The following is a 21664-nucleotide window of genomic DNA, read 5'->3' on the forward strand; positions in this document are numbered from 1 at the left end:
TAAGCTCTCTAAATACATACAGGGTGCATTTCTCTATGTTTTCCTTCTGTCCGGTGTAAGAGTACAGGTCCACTTTAAAAGATATATGAGCCCTCTTCCTCTCAGTATGACTGGGCTCTTGTGGTGTGTTTGTTATTGCTAAATTATTCACATCAAGGCAGTCTATGTAATCCAGCAGACAAGCATCGCCTCACATGAGTCATCTCACCTTGATACAAAGCCTTCACACACTCACACAGACACACGGAGCACAAGGCAGGCACAGCGACACTGAATGCGTGCCAATGCGTGGCTACGTGGCATGACCTCCCCGCCGGGGTGCTATAAAGGTCGGGAGGTCAGGATTCTAGCCATGTTATACAGAATAGCAGCATTCTCATGCATCTGATAACAACACAATTCACAGGGCAATAACCATACACATCAACTGTAGAGAAAGCTGGGATGGATAAACATAGACAGACACACAGTGAGGGAGCGGTATCAAGGTAGCCATAAATTACACCATTTTCCATCGAGCGATTAAGCGATCGACTTAATTGGGCGATTGATCAAATGTCGATCGACTAGTGGCCCACCCCACACACTACAAACGCGATCCTATGTGGTTCTCCTTCACTGATCGAGTTGAACGATGCCACCCCTCTTGTGTCAATTAAAATCATGTGAACTATAGCCAATTCTTTTACAATTGGCCGATATTTTCCATTCTGCCCAATTGAGTAAATTGATCGATTTGACCGGATACCAGCTAATATCCATTGATCGAGCAGAATGGAGCATAATCAATTCGCCCCAGAACTCATTAAGTTATTGAATCGATTGGTCGATCGTGCAGAAAAATTGAGTAATGTATGGCCACCTTAGAGCCTGGTACACACCTTCCATTTTCACAGGCCAATGATTGGCCAATTTTACCACCACCATGTAGTATGAGGATCAACAGATTTTAATATGAACAGATTGTATAGGTAAACTCTCATACTATGTGGAGATGGTAAAAGAGGTCAGTGATTGACCAATTAAAATTGAAAGTGTGTACCAGGCTTAAGACTGCTGAATAAGAATCAACAGAGAGCATTTTCTGTTGTGTTAGTTGGAGAGAAGAATGGGCACCTTTAGAGATGATAGATCAATGGATAGATAGTAGATAAGTTATAAAAGATTGGATGGAGAGACAGAGAGCTCAATAAGAGGTAAATAGACTGACACATCAATCAAGACAGAGAAATCGATGGATAGACAGAGGCACACAGGTTTCTGCCCAATGTGGCAAACTGATCAGATTCAGATCAGAGAGGGAACGATTCCCCCCATACACTGCACACAGATCTTTAGTAGATCTCACCATGAAATCTATTGCATCTCAGCATTGCACTGTTCAATACAGACCGATGCAATTTTCTACCAGATCGACGGTCTAATTGATTATTTTCAACAGGTCCGATCTGATATTCGATTTTTTTCCTGATCAATTTTGAATAGAAATGGTCGGAAAATCGATGAAAAAGATGATCGGAAATCAGATCAGACCTGTCGAAAATAATCGATTTGACCGTCAATCTGACGGAAAATTGCATCGTGTGCACCAGGCATTGTGCTATTGGCCGTCGATCTACTGCCACTCTGCTGCCACAACCGATATACTGAAATTTTCCATCCGGTACAATCATATTTTCGATCAAATTTTTGCTGAAAATTCACTTAGATTACAATCCATGCGGTATTTTGTACTATAGATTTCTGGCAGATTCCATCAGGGTGATCGAATCTGCCGTAAAAACTATACGTTTATGACCTCCTGTAGATAGATGAATATGAGACATAGATAGATAGATAGATAGATAGATAGATAGATAGTAGAGAGAGAGAGAAAGATAGACATTCTCATAACCTTTGTATCCTATTAAAGATGGCCACACACGATACTTTTTTAAATTACTTTTCAATTCAAGGTTTACAATTTACAATTTTACAATCTACCCTACACCATTAAATTTTCAGAAAAATTGATCAGAAAAATCCACCACTCCCAATTGACTTAAAAACGGGAAATTCGATCAAATTTCTTGCTCGATTAAAAAAAAAAAGCTTTAAATTTTTGGGGAACACGACACTGATCGTTTTTATCGAATTGCCGTAAAATCGGATCAGTTTATTGTATCGTGCTTGGCCACTTTCAAAAAGACCAGAATATTACTTTATACATATATTTTTTTCTGATGTCAGGAATCTGAGAGCCTTTCCCATCTGTTTCAGGGAGGGCTTTGGAACATTTGAAGGCAGCCACATAAAATATTAAACCTACAAACTTCCCCCCCCCCCCCCTAAACTTGAAAATGTTAATCACCTCATCAGCTTATTTGAGGAGTTGGGGGCAGACAGGTCCTATGATGTGTCATCTGGCAATAATCACCAACGGAGTGACAGAATCATTTCACTCTACAAAATCCACATTGTCAGAAGCCATTTTGTCACAAACATTTTTTTTTCTGCACAGATCTCCCACCACCATCAACACACAGGGACCCAAGAAGAAAATATGGGGGGTCCCCTCTGATGATGTTGAAGAAATTTCTTTAAAAAAAAAAATGTGTCGCATGGCAACCATGCCATTGTTTGATTTACTTATAATTGGGAAAACTGGCAATTTTGTTTTTCTTTTTGAAGTTGGCCACTAAATCTTTCTGTGGACAAAATAACAAAGCTGGCCAAAATGTAGATAAAATGTCAGTGATGATGGGGGGGAGGGTGTAGACGGGGCCTCCCCGGCTGTCAGGCTGGTGGCAGCATGTAGGTGTGACACTGCTCCAGTGTTCAGTGTTGTCACTGACAGGAACACAATGGCACACAGAGAATTATTCATGAACCTTTCAGAGCTTTTAAAAACAACCCTCAGGATCAGGTTTCCCCTCGCCTGAGATTCGGTTGCCAGGAAAGGCCGAAATGTACCAAACACCTGTCAGTTTAGAGGTTCCAGGACCCCAGACCCTCGCTTCCCAATCACAGCTTCCATTAGACCCAATTATCCCTTCCTCCCTCTCACATAAGCCCCCCTCTGGGAATGGGAGGCCAATGGTTACGGCTAGAGAGATGCAACATCTCTCAGGTAGTGAGGGGTTAAACTGAAAGCCAATTAGGAGCTCCTCAGTCTATTAATGGTGATGAGATTCTGCCTAAAAAAAGAAAAAAAAAAAGTGAGAAGGCCGCTAAATCATGTGGACAAGGCAGGTGACAGTGTAATCGGGGGGAGGGGGAGTTTGAGAACTACAAGATCCAGCATGCCACTCTTCTACTGTACAGGGACTTGTAGTTTTGGCAAAAGACTTGTCAATCTATTCATTTACAATGGCTTACCTTACTGCCAAATTCTTATGATTGAGGTCTCTGAGTTTGCAAGTGCTACAAGAAGCATTGGACGTTACTACAACAACACGTAACCATCAAATTTATTCATTGAGGTGACACAAAAGATGAGAGTGATGAAGAAAGAGTGGTAACCCATAGCAACATCGCCTCTGAGTACCACACTCTCCGTATCACTTTTGTACAGCCTGCTAAAATAATGAGAGAGAGAGAGAAAACTATGGAGCTGAGGAGAGAGCATCATCTGAGCCAAAGAGCTGACAATCTACCAGATGATTAAAGATCAAACACCAACACTGAGTTCTGTGATTTCAAATGGCTTGTACTGGACTGAGTAAAAGAAAAATCACAGGGATGCCAGAAAGGCAGTATTTATTAACTATTCCAGATATCTCGTGAGCCATCAATTACACTGGCTTCCTGTTTGATTCATTCAGTGGAGACTGATCACCGACATGCCCAAAGGATTACACTCAACTAATATTCCAAGAGACCACATCTTATTTACAGTAATCTGACAGTGCTGCAAAAGATTAATGTAAGGATGTCAGGATCTGCTATCAGGGCGATAGACTTGTACAAGGAGCTTACATTCTGGGGGTATTACCAGCATGGTGACCCAGGAAGTTTCAAAATGGTACAAAATGGGGCTTGTCCACAAAGGCTACAACCGCCATCAAAGGCCAGGAGCATTTATGGTGTCCTGTTTAATATAGGGAATTTACTATTCTGTAGTCTTGCTTGAGAAGCTTGCAATCTACAGGTATGATAATGCAACAAATGTCAAATTGAGTAGAGAGCAAACAGAAAAAAAAAGTTTAAAATGTAGTGGCATTGTAAGATTTCCTGGGAAAAATGTCCAGTTTAATGACACTACTAAAGCCTTGCCGTTAGTGCTTGCAGTCTAGTGGTATAACAGAAATACATCTTATAGGATAATTTTATAATCTGAGGAGTATATAATCTAAGGAAAGGGCAGAAAGTCTAATGATAGTAGTTTGTTACAATGTACATTGGGATTCCTTCCCTCTCAGAGGCTCAGAGAAACATCACAGATTATGGCAGAAGATTTTGCCCGCCATTGAGGGAGATGGGTGGGTTGGTGGATCTTGGGGTCCAGAGTGGCTTTGAGGTTTAGGCCCCTTAAAATTAGGGAGCCAGTTTCCCCAACAGCAGAGATATGACCCTCCTCCCTATCACAGCTTAACCACTGTTTGTTCATTAAGTGTCCCCTGATCCCCCCCCCCACCACCACCACCCCCTCTGCCATCTGTCACACCATCTTCCTCAAATATCACACTTCACCCTGCCCCCCACATTCCCATCAAACCCCAAGCCTCGCTCTCTGATCTTCTGTGCAAAGAAGGGGACATTTTCCCAGCATTGCCCTGTATCCCCTGTACTCAATGTCAGTCTGCCCCCATTGTTCCACAAGCTTCGGCTCCAGGCTGTTCCTTTGTCTTGTTTCGCTCAGAGTTCTTCCAGCTAATTCCCCATCCAGTGTGCTGTTATTATCACCCTGACATCTGGGAATTCTCTAACTCCTCTCCCTCTCCTGGATATCAGGATTTTTCTTTGTTCCATCCGTGCTGCCTCTTCACCTTGGGAACCTCTCCCAGCTCTCTCTGACCTTCCTGGTAGCATCAATGTAATGTGGTAGCAGCTGTTACACCAAACCTTGATCAGTAAGTGGCCACACATCTCTAGTTTTTGGGGGGACACTGATCCAAGAAAATAAAATGGAAGCAAAGCTGCCCCAGGCTTCGACCTAAAGTCCCCCCTCCTCCCCCCCCCCAACACCCCCTTTTCTATCCTTCCTCTTGCCTAAAGAACCAATGTCTGTTTCTGTGACTTTCCTAATATAATTAAAAGAGGGGCTGGACAGTCTTACCATAAAAAAACTGTTTTTTCAGCAGGACAGCATTGTCTGTAGAACAATGATGTGTGGACATTTACACTGTCAAAAACAAAATCTATATATCCATACGCATATAAATAAACATTCAAAATTAGGACCCCAATTCCATAGACTTGCCTCGAGCTACCTCCACCCAGCACCCCCAACCTCTTGCCCAGTGTTTCCCTCCTGGCCTTACCTTTGTGCACTCCAGTGAATTTGTCTTTGATGACAGTGAGTTCGTAGATTTTGCCAAACTGCTCGAAGATGGGTTTGAGGTCCTTCTCTTCCAGGTTCCTGGGTATTTGCCCAATGAAGAGTTTGATGGCATCTGGTTCCTTCATTGGGGCGAGGAGGTGGGTAGGGGGGAAGGGGAGGGTGGCAGAAGGCACTTGTGCCCAAAAATAATCAAAGAACCCACTGCCCAGGTGTAGATGGTCTCCCCTACAAGATGTCACCCAGTTCAACCTGACTTGTGGGTTTGTTTGTTTTAAAAAAAAAAAAAAAAGAAGGGGAGGGGGTCTTCTTGCCTGTGCCCCTGGTGGAACTCTCAGGACTTGATGAATGCCAGGCCAGTCAGTCAGAGAGGTACCCTGTGCTCCTGTGATGCAGTTAATTAGGGTATTGATCCCAGAACCTTGTGATGGTCACTTCAAAATTCTCCTTCTACTTTTCAATTTTTTTTTCTAGTTTTAGTTTTGGGGAGGTGGTGGTCAGCACCCTCTCCCCCTCCCCTCTTCTGGTCCCAGATGCTCCTGCTCCCTTTAGTGAATCTTGAGGTCTGATTCAAAATCTTTTCTTTCCCAACAGATGCCCCCTCCCTGGTGCCCAAGCGCCCGCCCCAGCCTGACAAGGGGATGATGTCAGAGCAAGGGGCCGGGGATAAAGAGACACGCACGCCCACAAACGTACACAAGCCTTGTTGAAAAAAAAAAGGGGAAAGGGGGGAGAGTTAGATTAAAGGGACGCTGAGAGTCTACTGATTGGATGGCAGCAGCTGTGCCCCATGCAGGGAGCCTAAACAGGTCCTGTAACCCTTTAGGTGCCAAGGGACTGGCAGCTAAGAAAAGGCAACTTGCCCATTTCAGAGAGACCCTTTTTTATATAGTGCTGTTGTTTAACACCTTCACTGGACAGATGGCTCCCTGGGACCTTTATTAGTATTTTATTGTCTCTCTGGGACTGTCCATCATATTCCTCTCCTCTATGAGATGTGTAGGGGAGGAGGGGTGTAGGGAGGGTCTGACAAGATCTGTGAGGCGTAGGAAGGTATTGATGGACCTGGCAGGGCAGACAAGGGGCAGGGGTTGGGGACTCATTGGTCCTGGTTTGTGTGTTGCCAGAGGGGGGCACACAGCGTCCCTGCTGAGGGGCTGGAGGAACAGAGCTGCCCCTGCTGAGGGAGATGACACTTGGCAGACGCTCCCTGCCTGGCCCATTGTTCTGAGCTCTCCTTGGTGCTGAAGCTCGCCGTGCTGGGGGAAGGGAGGGGAGGGCATAGTAGGAACTGGGAGGAGGATGGGATGAGGAGGGGGGTCAAGGTGCGTGAATGCAAAAAAACAAGGAGGGGTGCCGAGCCTGGAAGACCTGGGGGGTCTCTGCCTTGTCATTGCAGAGCAATGGTTAATTAACCCTGTGCACGCCGAGGCCGGGGCTTCCAGGCAGGTGGAGCAGAGGGGTGGATCTTTCCCTGTATTCGGAGCCCAGTCCAGGGTTCAGGTGGAGTCTGTGAAGGGGAGGACCCGTCATCTGACATGAGCCCTGTCCAAGGTGCTGAAATAGTTCATATTCTCCAGCCGAAAAAACGTCATAGACAGGGGCGTAGCAATAGGGGTTGCAGGGGTTGTGACCGCATCGGGGCCCTTGAGCCAGAGGGGCCCCAAAGGGCCCTCCCTCAACTGCATTATCAGCTCTCTTTTGGTGCTGTGCTCATAATAATGACTTCTATAGATACTTTGAATAGTGGTAATCACTAACAAACTGTTCCCCATCCCCTTCTTGCACCTCTGACACTGTAGTTGCCATTGGCAGGTTTTGGTGCACCGTATCAATTGTTATGTATAGAGTGCTTGGGGGGCCCTATTGTAAAACTTGCATCGGGGCCCACCGCTCCTTAGCTACGCCACTGGTCATAGACATACGTCCATCGAGTTCAACCAGAGAACAAAGTACAACTCCAGCCTGCTCCCTCACATATCCCTGTTGATCCAGAGGAAGGCGAAAAACCCTTACAAGTCATGGTCCAATTAGCCCCAAAAGGGAAACAATTCCTTCCCGACTTTAGATGGCAATCAGATCAAATCCCTGGAACAACATCATTAGGCATTACCTAGTAATTGTAGCCATGGATGTTGCACACTAGTCTCAGCAGCTGCTCACCCCTATACCTACTGACACATGTACCAGCAGTACCGCCCCGATTCCCCCCCCCCCATTCATACTGACACTGGTTCAAGCAGCCCCCCCATACACAATGACTCTGGTCTCAGCAGCTGCTCACCCCTATACATACTGACACTGGTCTTAGCAGTCCTCCCCCCCCCCCCCCCCAAACACTGACATTTGTTTCAGCAGCCCCCCCCCCCATACACAATGACACTGGTGCCAGCAACCCCCCTACCCCCATACACTGACATTGATCCTAGCATCCCCCTCCCCATACACACTGACACTGGTACCAGTAGCTACCCCCCACACTTACACACACACTCACACACTGACACTGATGCCACTGACACTGGTCCCAGCAATACTCCTCCCATACACACTGACACTGGTTTCAGCAATTATACACCGACATTGGTTCTAGTAGCTCCCCCCATACACGCTGAGACTGGCGCTAGCCCCCCCCCAGACATTATTGTCAGATCTCACAAGATTAGTTACATGCTTGTTTCTGGAGTGATTCAGACACTACTGCAGCCAAATAGACCAGCAGGATGCCAGGCAACTGGTATTGTTTAAAAGGAAGTAAATATGGCAGTCTCCATATCCCTCTCGTTACAGCTGTCCTTTAAGGTGGCTATTAATTCCCGCTTACAAGACTTCTCTCGGTCCTCTCCCCTCCTCTGGAACACTCTCCCTCAACACATTCGCCACTCACCCACACTTACTCTTTTTAGACACCATCTGTAAACTCACCTCTTCAGGCAAGCATACTCTCCTACCTAGGACACTGCCCCCTGACCACCATTTCTACCACTCCACACACAGCTTCCCTATACAGTACCTACTGACTGTAATGCCTTTTGGCCAGGGCTCTCTTCCCCTTTTGTCTCCCAATGCTGTGTAATGTGTGTACAAACCTCCCACCCGTGTAAAATATGTAGCTAATTTGTTCACTGCATTAGCTGTTATCCGCTTTTGTCTTGTCTGTTGTATTGCTATACCCTGTATGCTGTTGTACAGCTCCACGGAAGATACGGGCGCTATATAAATCAATAATAATAATAATAACAAGGTCCCATTATGCCACTAGATTATACCACTAGATTGTAAGCTCCTTGATCAGCACTTGCATTATTCCATTAGACTGCAAGTTTCTGAAGACACAGACACAGCATATTATTTTTTTCTATTTTATTGTAGCGTACAAACATATTACACATTGCTGAACAAGAAATAGATGGTGCAAAAGTCAAACCTCTTATATAGCAAATTCAAAATATGACACGAGAAGAAAAAATGATCACAGGACTGAATGTTTCTGTTACAGGGTCTCTATCATGTGACTGCAAGCTCTTTTGTGACAGAGTCTTATCATACTACTATCTGACCTTAATAATTATTTGCTGATATAATGCCCCCCCCCCCACCTCGGAACATAGTTACCTGCAGGAAGATGGTGGTCTTTGCAAAATCTTCATTAATTACAGGGGAACAATGACATGATAACTGGGCTCTACGGCAAGCGCTTCTTGTGCCCACCATTTTGTCAATCTCAAGCTGTTTAAAGTGGATCCAAGATAAGCTTTTACTCATTGCATAATTGTGTTCCTTTCATATAGTTTATAGGGCTTTCCTCAAGCCAAATACTTTTTTTAAGTTTTAATACTCTAATTCCCTATAAACTAAACAAGCCTCGCCCATAGCTTTTCCAGAGTGCCAAGGCACTCAGTCCCAGGTAACAAGGGCTTATGGGAGCTTAATCTGGGCAGGAGGAGGAGGAGGTTACTAGCCAGAGATTTCAGAGGCAGGGAGGAGGAGAGTGGACTGAATTTGTTACAGGCTGAGGGCTGGAGATGCTATCAGCTTGCCTGTGTGTAATGATCACAAACAGAACATGGCTGCTGTCATTGTATCACAGGAAAAAATAATCATATTCTGTTGAAGCTGTTTGCAGCTAGATTTGCTGTGTACACTATCTAAACTTTAGATAAGATATATAGACAAGTTACTTGTTATAGTTGGTTTTTCATCTTGGATCTGCTTTAATTTTTTATTTCATAACCGATTACTATTTACTTTTTTACTATAGGGCCCAAAAGAACCCTAAAGTGTGCAGAGCAGTGCCAGGAACCAGGGGCTTAGCTAGAGATCATGGGGCCCCATAGCAAAACTTTCATGGGGCCCTCAGATGTAGGCACTCTTAAGCAATGCCACCTGCCCCTACCATTTGGATATGAGTTAATTGGGCAATTTACATTCTCATTCAGTCAATGCTGCACATAGTCCATGGGCACTGAGACAAAGTCAGAAGGTGGAGAAACACAAGAAAGTTAATGGTGAATACATTAAGTACCACCTGGGTCCCCTATGCTCCAGGGCCCCATAGCATCTGCTGTGGCTAGTTTCAGTATCAGAAACACTTCTTAGTGATAATTAGCCTAAGCTATGGGGTTACACAGCCTGCTGCCCCAGAGCACTCTGGGAAATCAGGTGTTGTTTCTGTTCACTTTGGAACACACAACAAACAAACAGCCTTTCCACAGTTATTCTCCTTCCCACTTCCCAATTTTAATCATTAACTAGCATTCAGTAAGTTTCCGCAAAGAGTTTACACACCCAAAAATAATATTTCTGTTCCAAAGTGAACAGAAACAACACCTGATTTCCCAGAGTGCTCTGGGGCAGCAGGCTGTGTAACCCCATAGCTTAGGCTAATTATCACTAAGAAGTGTTTCTGATACTGAAACTAGGATAATAATTTAAATTTGGTATCGTGAATAATATATTACATTCTACTATATGTCATTGCCGTGCCTATTTAAGCAAAATATTTAAATGAACCAATGTAAACAGGGGGAGAGGTTTGGTGGATATTAACATAGTATTAGGAGCTAAAAATACTGCACAGAAGTGTGATATTTCTTTGGAGCACAGTAAAAAAGTTGTATGGGAGTGTTGAAGTAGCATATTATTACTATTACTAATTGACCTAAGCCCGTTTAAAAACGGGCTGTAGGTCTCTGTGACACCGATGACACCGCCGCATGGTAGTGCGCATGCGCGCAGACCCTATCCGCCGCGCGTGCACCCTGTCCGCCGCCGCACCCGTGCACCCGTCCACCGCGCACCCGCCTGGCTCCCTGGCCCTGTCCTAACGGCTGTCCGTGCGGCACATGCGCAGTAGCGCAAATGCACGGACACAGGGACAGGATGACGCAGGGACAATTAGGTTTTATTAGGTAGGATATTATATTATTATTAACCTAGGATTACAAGATACTCGCATGGATTTGTTCTCCCATCCCATGGAGGGTTCACAGGACTTTTTTAGGGTATTGGGAGTTCGAGATACGTTACTAGTCCATACAGATATCCATTTCAGAATTCTGAATCACCGAAATAAAGACATACAGTTTAAGTACCAATATCATTAGGTTGATGTACCAACTGACATGTAGAAGAGAAAAGTGAAAATTTAGGGCTCTGGGGACAGTGAATTGGGTAAACTCACCCCTTATATATAGTTTTTTCAATACATTTTATATCCTGGTTATTGATTTTGGAATACTGAAGAAGAATGCAAGTAGATGTTATCTGAAAAGAGTAGGAGATTGGGTATATTACCACTCTATAACAAGCATACATATGAATTGGCCACCGGGAGACTTGGGCGCAGGAGACACCCGGTATATTGCTTATCCTGCTGCTGCACAGGTTCCCGGCGGCATTAATTACTATTCCCCCTCCAGGTCCATGTGGATAGTGGGGAATAATGTAATTTAGCTTCCAGCTGTTGCTGGAAGCCGAATTACAGCGTTTTAATTGCAACTTCAGCTCTGTCTTCTGATGGTGCCGAAGTTACTCACTGAGCACAGCTATAGCCATAATTCCTATTACAGTCTATGGTGGCGCCGGCTGGCGTCTGCGCTCAAATCTCCTGTGCTGTAATTACAGCGCTAAAACCACCAATTTCCCTACCATTAATTCACAGAAATATGGTTTCCATGCTAGGGAGATTGGGAGCACAAATTTTGGGGTTCTTGGGAGGATATAGGAAATTTTAATCTTTTCACCCCATGCACCTGTATTATAAGTTTTTTTTTAGTAAATTTGACACCCGATTTGGTTTTTGGAGGAAGTAGACAGTCTGGGTGTCAGAAATTTTTTTTCTCTCATTTTGCAACAAGGCCAGGTGAATATTGCTGCTGCTACAACAAGGCCCATCAGAGCATAGCTTTAAGGGACGTAGCGAGGATAAACAATCTAAGTTCCTTATGACTGTGCCCATCTTTCAGTTAATTATTTTGGCGCTTCCAGATACTGTCGCCATGGTGACCCAGTTCTGGAGCACAGTGAAAGATGGAGGTTTGGGGAATTTGAAGAGGATGAGAATTTGGCAATCTCGTTATGAGAGACGGTGTCCCTCTGGTTGTCTGGCACCCCACAGTCGCTGCCCGTTAGGGAGCCAGGTCTGGGGGAACACAGGTCAGGTGGCAGTGTTAGGTGACACAGCACCGCCGGTGCCATCAGAATATAAAGGTCACAGAGACGCCCAGGGGCCTAGCAGCCGTCTCCACCACCAGCTGTGCGCCTTGCGAGCTGTGGCGTCTCTGGGGACGGGCTGTGTGACATTGACAAACACTTATAAACATGACATTTGAAAGATGGTCCCCAAGCCCGGGGATGCTGGTCTGCATCAAAATGAAAGATTAGGAAGCAATAATCCTGCGAACGCTGGAGTGTGGGGGGAGGGGAGAGAATGACAGGGAAGTGCCTGGGGCGCGGGAAAGCCACACACACACACACCACGTTAGCAGAGACAGCTGAGCTCACACACTGTACGCGCATTCCAACGTCATGTGTGCCGCGCACGACAAGACATTTCTAGGGACGCTGACGCCCCTTAGGCCTCAATCACGCGTACTAAGGCAGGGGGTGAAACACTTCCATTTAGCAATTTAAAATAAAAGTCCATCCAGGATTCTCTCGTCAATATTCTATAATATCAGGCAAGGTGCTTTGGCTGATCCTTTCTGTGACTGTAAACAGCAGCGAATATCATGGATGCCCTTTTGGCACGACTACAAGAGCTGTTAAAGTGGACCTGAACTCTTGCACAGGACAGAAGGATAAAATAGAGAAATTCCCCCTGTATGTATTTAGAGAGTTTAGCCTGTCTAATCCCCCCTCATCTGTGTCTAATCACAACTGTAATTTGATTTCTCAGCTGTGACAGCCCTGAAATTCTCTGATGCCTCGGCAGAGCAGCTAATTTGTAAACAAAGGATGTTAACCCTATGTCTGCTGCCGTGAAAGCAGGAAGTAGACACTGCAGATTTATTGCAGGATTTGTATCAGCTGTCACAAAGAAATGTTTTTCTTTAAAAATGATGTTGTTGTTTATCTTTTAAAGCAGAGATGAAGTTCTGAGTTCAACACTGCTTTAAATTGTACCTGTAATCAACAAAATATCAGTGGAATCTTTCATGATTGTTTTGTTACATTTTAGATAGCACAAATTTATTGGCTGTCATGCTCATCCGGTAGCGCCACTGCTTAAAGTGGTATTGTCATCAAACTAATCTGACGTCTAACAGCTAAAATCATCTGACTGGTTTTCAAGGGTTAAAACTCATGCTTTACACTTCATTTAGCTTCTAATTGATATGCCTACCTTTGCGACCAGAATGATCAGATTGTACTAGAAGTGTATGCAGTGTGTAAACAAGGCAGAAACGTTTCTGCTGTATCCAGGGGGAGAGCGGGGAAATTTATCTCCTTGATATGCTTACTAATTACTTCTCTACGGGTACATCTGATCATCAGATGTCTTCAGACAGCATTGATATCAATCAGCATCAGTGAGGTGTGAATATGCATTCAAAAGACATCAGAGCAGTCTCACAATGTTTCATCTAATTTTTGTTCTGTGTTTAACCTTTTGGGGACCGCGTAAAGTAGATCCTACGCCGCACTTGTGGCTGTTCTAGCCTGATGCGGCGTAGGATCTAACCACCCGCTGTTTCCGCTCCCGATGCGATCGTGCGCACCCGGAGAGGGGAGATTAAGCTGTCATATGACAGCTGACATCTCCCCTCAGTGATCAGGAGCCATCGCGTATGGTTTCTGATCACTATGATCACCGGCGGATCATAATGATCACTTTGACAGCTGCGGTGGTAGGGGGGAAGAAGAAGATCCACTCACCTCCCTGCCGTTCCCCCGACGATCGGCACCCCCCCTCCGCTCTGGCCGGCAACTCCGTTCCCTCTGACGTAAGCGCCGGGTCCTGGCTTGATGACGTCATCAAGCCGCGACCCGGAACTGAGCAGCAGTACAAACGGAGATGCCGACCGGAGCGGAGGGGTCCACAGCGGCTCATCGCTGGAGCCTGGAAGGTGAGTGAAGGCTGCTGCGTGCAAGGAGGACATCTGGGGAAAGGGGGGACACCATGCCCAGCATGCCACAGAGGGGATCCGGCTGCCTGACCCCCCAAAATGCATCCCCCATCCCTGCCTGCAATTTTACTGGTCCTTAAAGTGGACCCAAATTAAAAATCCAAGATTTCAGAAATAAAATCTATTTTCTAAATAATAATAAATAGCAGCCTTTTTTTCAGCTGCATCATGATAAATATAAAATATTTCACATTTATTGGAGGAACCCCTCCCTTCCTTTCATATTGCCGGGACAGAATCCGGCAGACTGGTGGAGTAGGAGGTGTCCGGCAAAGGAGGAATTGCTAATGGCTGCCACCTGTATAACGCCAGTTATGAAAAGAGAAGGGTGAAAAGCATGCACTAAAATGGTCATAGGCTTGAAGGAGTGTTTATCTTTGTATGTGTCAGAGTGGTGCAACTAAATATTTTGAATTAAAAAAATGTTTGGTTTGGGTCCACTTTAAAGAGAATCTGTATTGTTAAAATCGCACAAAAGAAAACATACCAGTGCGTTAGGGGACATCTCCTATTCCCCTCTGACACAATTTCGCCGCACCCCGCCGCATTAAAAGTGGTTAAAAACAGTTTTAAAAAGTTTGTTTATAAACAAACAAAATGGCCACCAAAACAGGAAGTAGGTTGATGTACAGTATGTCCACACATAGAAAATACATCCATACACAAGCAGGCTGTATACAGCCTTCCTTTTGAATCTCAAGAGATCATTTGTGTGTTTCTTTCCCCCCTGAGGGGGGAGTGCATAGCAGAACCACAACACTGAAGAACTTGGCAGCCTTCCAGACACAGGCTGACAAGTCTGACAAGGGAAAGATACATTGATTTATTACAGAGACAGTGATAGTACAAAGTGCTGCAGTAAGCCAGAACACATTAGAATAGCTTTTGGAACTTGTAGGATGATAAAAAACAGGATGCAATTTTTGTTACGGAGTCTCTTTAAGGGTGGTTAGGCAGCCGGTCCCCAATAGGTTAATATTTTAGATGAAAACATTTTTTTATGACAACAGCACTTGTCACTGACCCAGACAGGACTGGATATACAACATGGAGACCTATAGGCACAAAAGTTCTGGTTACTTAAAGGGACTCCGAGCAGTGCGGAAACTATGGAAAGATGCATATCATTTTAAAGCTCTCTTTCTCCTCTTTCCAATGATATATAAACCGCCGCCCTACGCCTTTTAGTTTTTGCGATTTTCGCGATTGAAATTGCCGCGGCCGCGATTTCAATCGCGAAAATAAAGAAAACTAAAAGGCGTAGAGTGACGATTTAGGGGTCGTCAGAAAGAGGAGAAAGAGAGATTTAAAATGATATCCATCTTTCCATAGTTACATTGTATTACACAGGGTGACTTTTTCTGCTGAATGGAGCTGCTGACTCTGAGAAAAAGTCGCCCTGTGTAATACAATGTAACTATGGAAAGATGGATATCATTTTAAAGCTCTCTTTCTCCTCTTTCTGACGACCCCTAAATCGTCGCTCTACGCCTTTTAGTTTTCTTTATTTTCGCGATTGAAATCGCGGTCGCTGCAATTTCAATCACGAAAATCGCAAAAACTAAAAGGCGTAGGGCGGCTGTTTATATATCATTGGAAAGAGGAGAAAGAGAGCTTTAAAATGATATGCATCTTTCCATAGTTTCCGCACTGCTCGGAGTCCCTTTAAACTCCATCCATTGCTGAACCCACAAACCCAAATGGTAATGCGGGTTTGCAAGCCGAACCACACTAAGTGTGCTGGCAGCCCTCGTTCCCTAGCAGTCCCTTCTGCTCTTTGTGCCCATGCTCACCATCCAGTCAGTGGCGTAGCTAAGGAGCTGTGGGCCCTGATGCAATTTTTTCTATGGGGCCCCCCAATCACTCTATACATAACAATTGATACGGCGCACCAAAACCTGCTAATGGCAACTACAGTGTCAGAGGTGCAAAAGGTGGACGGGGAACAGTTTGTTAATGATTACTACTATTCAAAGTATCTATAGAAGTGATTGTTATGAGCACAGGACCAATAGAGAGCTAATATTGTAGTTGAGGGAGGGCCCTTCGGGGCCCCTCTGGCCCAAGGGCCCCGATGCGGTCGCAACTTCTGCAACCCCTATTGCTACGCCCCTGCATCCAGGAGTCACGCTGACATCACTCACTCATTCGGATCATAGAGAGCAGTATGGGCGGACTATGCTGCATGCAGATCCAGGCTGGTCACCGCTGAGAAGGCATAGATGGCTGGATGGGCTATCTAGCACTCTATTCTCCAGGGGCACTGACATCAGGGTGGCTCCAGGATAGTGAGTACAAATTCACAATTGCATTACAGCCACCTCTCTATACTGGTGCCTCTAGGCGTGTGCCTTGGGTGCCTAGTGCAAAATCCATCTCAACCTGCATGCTTTTTCCCAGTCACTAAGGCCTAGTGCACACCGGAGCGTTTCCGCTGCGGTTTGCGATCTGCTTGCGGGTGCGGATCTGCTAGGGTAATGCATTTCAATGGGGTGGTGCACACCAGAGCGGGTGGCGTTTTGCAGAAACGCATACTCCCGGGCTGCAGCAGATTTTGGATTGCGGATGCGTTTCTGCCTCAATGTTAAGTATAGGAAAAACGCAAACCGCTCTGAAAAACGGCACTTCAGAGCGGTTTGCCAGGCGTTTTTTGTTACAGTAGCTGTTCAGTAACAGCTTTACTGTAACAATACATGAAATCTACTACACCAAAAACGCTACACAAAACCGCAAAACGCTAGCTGAAACGCTGCAGAAAAATAAGAAAAAGCGTTTCAAAATCTGCTAGCATTTTGCGGATCTGCTAGCGGTTTTTGGTGTGCACCAGGCCTAAGTGTGCAAGCCAGTGGATGAGCATGACCTACTCAACAACAAGAATCAGACCAGCAATAGCGCCACCCATATTTCCTTCAGGACAGGTGCATGTTTGTGTCTCTGCACCTGCCCGACGACAAAGAATGATTTGAAAGATTGGCTATTCAATAATGGAGGGTCAAAGGTCATGGAGAAGAGAGAGAGAGAGAGGGGTCATTATTCAGATGTATGAACAACAGTGTAGATTTATAGTGAGATACGTCACTTTGTCATCATCTTTAACCCTTTCCCTGGTCACTAAATGGTGACAAAACTGAGGTTCTTAGTGTTGGGAGTCGGTACCAGCGCCTAGCAGCAAAGAAGCTCCACACTCAGTTGACACCAGTGAGGGTAGGGAACTCCGGCCTTATTAACTTCAACACGGAGTGCAGCCTGGGTGTACCGGTTGATTTTTTTTTATAAGACACGCTAACGCTAATAGGGCATGTTAACTCCGATAAGGTGTGCTATCTCTGATAAGGCATGTTAACTCTGATAAGGCATGTAAACTATGATAAGGCAAACTATTTGTTATAGTGAATCAACCCCAATGTATCAAGTCAGATAAACAAAGTGGAATAAATTGTCATTCCTCACAGCAACCAATCAGAATCCTCCATTCATGTCACAGCTGAAACCTGATTGGTTGCTCTGAACAGCTGCTTTGTTCACCTTGATTAAGGAAAATCTGGATTTAGTTTTTTCAGGGTATCTCTAGAAGGCATGATGAATCTTGTTTTGCACTCCGCGCACCTCTTACACCTGTTTGCACACGTCTTCCTGGCAGAAGAGCGCTGCCATTATAAATGTTAATTTATAGTTGTTTCTGAGATGTGACAGGAGAGGTGACAGCAGCGTCACTCCCAGCGAAGGGACAATTTATGGCCAATTCACATCGGCGTTGCTAGGTGAGGCCTAGCGGATGGAATCCAGCCTACAAGGCCACGGAGCACGTTAATCCTTATCTGTCCCCGACACTTCATGTCCTGCAATTAGACGCTCTTTATAGACCCAGATGGGGACAAGAGGGACTGTGGTGACACAGTGACACAGTAAATATACCTGCAGTCACTGTGCAGAGCAGACTGTCAGCCAGCTGCAGAATACCTACATGGCCCAGCACGCTCAGTTTCCCTCTTAAATACTACTCAAACCATCCATGCAAATAGCAAAAAAAGATCGGACAAATCGAGTGTGAATAGCGGGCTTATTTATTTTACTTATTTATTGTATTTACAAAGCGCCAACATATTACGCAGCGCTGGACATTAGTTTAGGTTACAGACAATATTTAGGGGTGACATACAGCAATAAGGCAATACAGGAATACATGCAAACCAGATCATGTAGCACAGTATGAGTACCAGGTAATGCTTAGTCACTGGATGGAGCATGGAGATTAGGCAAGTCTAGGTCACTCAGATCCATAGGATGGGTGCACGGTAATGGAGGTGCATGATCAGGTAAGACGGAGAGATAAGGAGGAGGACCCTGCCCGAAGGCTTACAATCTAGAGGGAGAGGTAGGGATACGAAAAGTAGGGGACCAGAGTTCAGCTGTGGGTTTTGAGCAAGTCTAAGATGTTGAAGGAGGGTGCAGCCCTAATGGGGGGAGGTAGGGAGTGCCATAGTGTTGGAGCAGCTCTTGAGAAGTCCTGGAGGCATAGCTCCCAACTGTCCCTTTTTCGGAGGGACAGTCCCTTTTTGGGAGCTCTGTCCCTCTGTCCCTCTTTCACCCTCATTTGTCCATCTTTCAGGACTTTGTCCCTCTTTCTATGTAAATATATATATTTCTCTACTAAACATGTGTTTGATTGACTCTAAACTTTTTTTCCAACCTTTAAATTGATATATTACTAATTTTAAAATGTTACTATGAAGAAAAATGAACCAGGATAGAAGGGACCAGTGTGGTTTGAATTATAAAACAACATATGTTTCTTATGAAATCTTTATGGTATGCGTGACTAGAGGCGTGGTGAGGGTGTGGCAGGGGCGTGGCTTAAGTGTCCGTTTCTCTCATCTCAAAAAGTTGGGAGGTATGCTGGAGGCGTGTATGGGACTTGGTGATGCGGGAGGGGGAGGGGTAGTCAGGTGAAGTTCATTGGAGGAGCAGAGTGAGCAGCTAGGTGTGTTCCTCTGAGTAAGATAGGAAATGTAGGTCAGGCAGGTTTTGTGGACAGATTTGTATCTTGAATCTGATTCCGGACTGTAATGGAAGCCAGTAGAGGGATTCACAGAGGGGAGCCGCCGCCGTGGTGGAGCGATAGGAGGAGTGGATGATTCTGGCTGCCGCATTCATGATGGACTGCAGCAGGGCAATTCGGCTTCTCAGATTTTATTGCTAAAAGGGCTACTCTACCCAAAATTTGATGAAAGGGGCAGATAAACTACTTCGTAGATTCTTCCATCTCTCAGGGACACTGGTGGTGGGGGTCTCTGCATTCATGAGTTCCCAGCTCTGTACAACTACATTACCCATAACGAGGGGCTTCCCCTCCCCCTGAGGGCCTGTTTCCACTACACACAGATTTGATGCAAATTTGATGCAGATTGGATGCAGAATGGATGCAGAAAAACGGACTCCAATGAATGCCTACGGGCCTGTTTCCACTAAACGTGATTATTCTGATGCAGATTTTCCCATAGACATTCATTGAAATCAGTTTTTCTGCATCCAATCTGCGTGCAGTGGAAACAGGCCCATAGACATTCATTGGAGTCAGTTTTTCTGCATCCATTCTGCATCAAATCTGCGTGTAGTGGAAACAGTCCCTTATAGACTCCAATGAATGCCTATGGGAAAATCTGCATCAGAAAAATCGTGTTTAGTGGAAACAGGCCCTGAGAGAAGGCAAACTGTGCAAGAGGAGGGCGAGAAACACTGCTGAGAGCTCCTACCACTGGAGTACTCAACAGACAACAGAACCCCGCAGGATAAGGGTGCGTTCCCACTAACGCGAATTCGCATGCGTTCCCCGCATGCAAATTCGCATAACCAATAAAAGTAAATGAGCCTGTGTCCACTTGTCAGGAAAACGGAGCGTTTTCTTGTGCAGGAAAAATCTGCTCAGCAGAGTCATCCGAATTCGGACACCGCACACACGCATGCGATTCGCATACAATGTATTTAATAGGGAATTCGCATGGTGTTTGAATCCGCGGCGATTTCCCACTGCACTAGTGGAAACGCACCCTAAATGATCAAACTTTAAACTGAAACATCATTTTTGGAATTTTACAAAAAAAATGTATCAAAATGAATTGTAGGTGCTCTGTATTTTATTAAATATATAAGCCCTTATTCAATCCATTTTTCTCATATGTTTTCTCCTAGGAGATAATGTTTAATCTCCTGTTTAAAATAACTTTACAGTTACTACAGTTAGGCCTGGAACCCACTGAAAACCGCAAACGCAAAACGCAACCGCTAGCGTTTTGCCTGAGCGGTTTGCAAGCGGGTTCATGCGCGTTTTTGGTCGTGTTTTGCAACATTGTATTTTTTTCCCCAGCGGGTGCCTAGCGTTTTGCGTTTTGCGTTTTTATCCTGATTGGTCCTGTGAATTATTTTTCATTTTGTTACAGTGTGCTGAACCGCAAAACGCTAGCAAAACCGCTCAGTTTAGGTTTTGCTGAGCGTTTCCGTTAGCGGTTCAATACTTTACATTGAAGCGCTAACGCTCCCAAAATGCTGCATGTCCTGCGTTTGCGTTTCTGAGAAACGCAAACGCTCCTGTGTTTAAGTTGCCCCATCCATTAACATTAGCCCAGCGTTTTGGCAAACTGCTAGCGTATCGCAGTGCTGCCAAAACGCTGCCAAAAGCGCTCCTGTGGGTTCCAGCCCTTACTCTGCATTTGAAAAAGTACTCCCCTAGGGCGGCGCTGTTACTATGAGATGGAACGCAAGACAGGAAGTAAGTACACACGGCGTGTGGATCCTGGCAGTGTAAGTATTTTAACCTTCTCTGGCTCTGCATGTGCCCCTCCTCCCCCGCCTGGCTGCCTATACTGGGGGCACCTATGCCTGGCTACCTATACTGGGGGCACCTATGCCTGGCTACCTATACTGGGGGGACCTATGCCTGGCTAACCTATACTTGGGGCAACTGTACCTGGCTACCTATACTGGGGGTACCTATGCCTGGCTAACCTATACTGGGGGCACCTATGCCTGTCTACCTATACTGGGGGGACCTATGCCTGGCTACCTATACTGGGGGCACCTATGCCTGGCTACCTATACTGGGGGGACCTATGCCTGGCTAACCTATACTTGGGGCAACTGTACCTGGCTACCTATACTGGGGGTACCTATGCCTGGCTAACCTATACTGGGGGCACCTATGCCTGGCTACCTATACTGGGGGGACCTATGCCTGGCTACCTATACTGGGGGCACCTATGCCTGGCTAACCTATACTAGGGGCACCTATGCCTGGCTAAACTATACTTGGGGCAACTGTACCTGGCTACCTATACTGGGGGTACCTATGCCTGGCTAACCTATACTGGGGGCACCTATGCCTGTCTACCTATACTGGGGGACCTATGCCTGGCTACCTATACTGGGGGCACCTATGCCTGGCTAACCTATACTAGGGGCACCTATGCCTGGCTACCTATACTGGGGGCACCTATGCCTGGCTAACCTATACCGGGGGCACCTTTGCCTGGCTACCTATACTGGGGGCACCTATGCCTGG

At 45.5% G+C, this 21664-nt stretch overlaps 1 protein-coding gene across 5 annotated transcripts in view; it reads right to left on the reverse strand.

The window, feature by feature from the left end:
• LOC137532215 (CUGBP Elav-like family member 3-A) overlaps positions 1–6054 on the reverse strand; it is an 84617-nt gene extending 78563 nt beyond the window's left edge. For all 5 annotated transcript variants that reach the window (XM_068252466.1, XM_068252465.1, XM_068252464.1 and 2 more), the window contains exon 1: positions 5463–6054. In XM_068252466.1, coding sequence (XP_068108567.1) covers positions 5463–5607 — 145 coding nt within the window. In that variant the 5' untranslated portion in view covers positions 5608–6054. The remainder of the gene's footprint in view (positions 1–5462) is intronic.
• Positions 6055–21664: the final 15610 nt, after the last annotated feature.

This window comes from Hyperolius riggenbachi, chromosome 9, assembly GCF_040937935.1.
Source record: "Hyperolius riggenbachi isolate aHypRig1 chromosome 9, aHypRig1.pri, whole genome shotgun sequence".
Lineage (NCBI taxonomy): Eukaryota > Metazoa > Chordata > Amphibia > Anura > Hyperoliidae > Hyperolius > Hyperolius riggenbachi.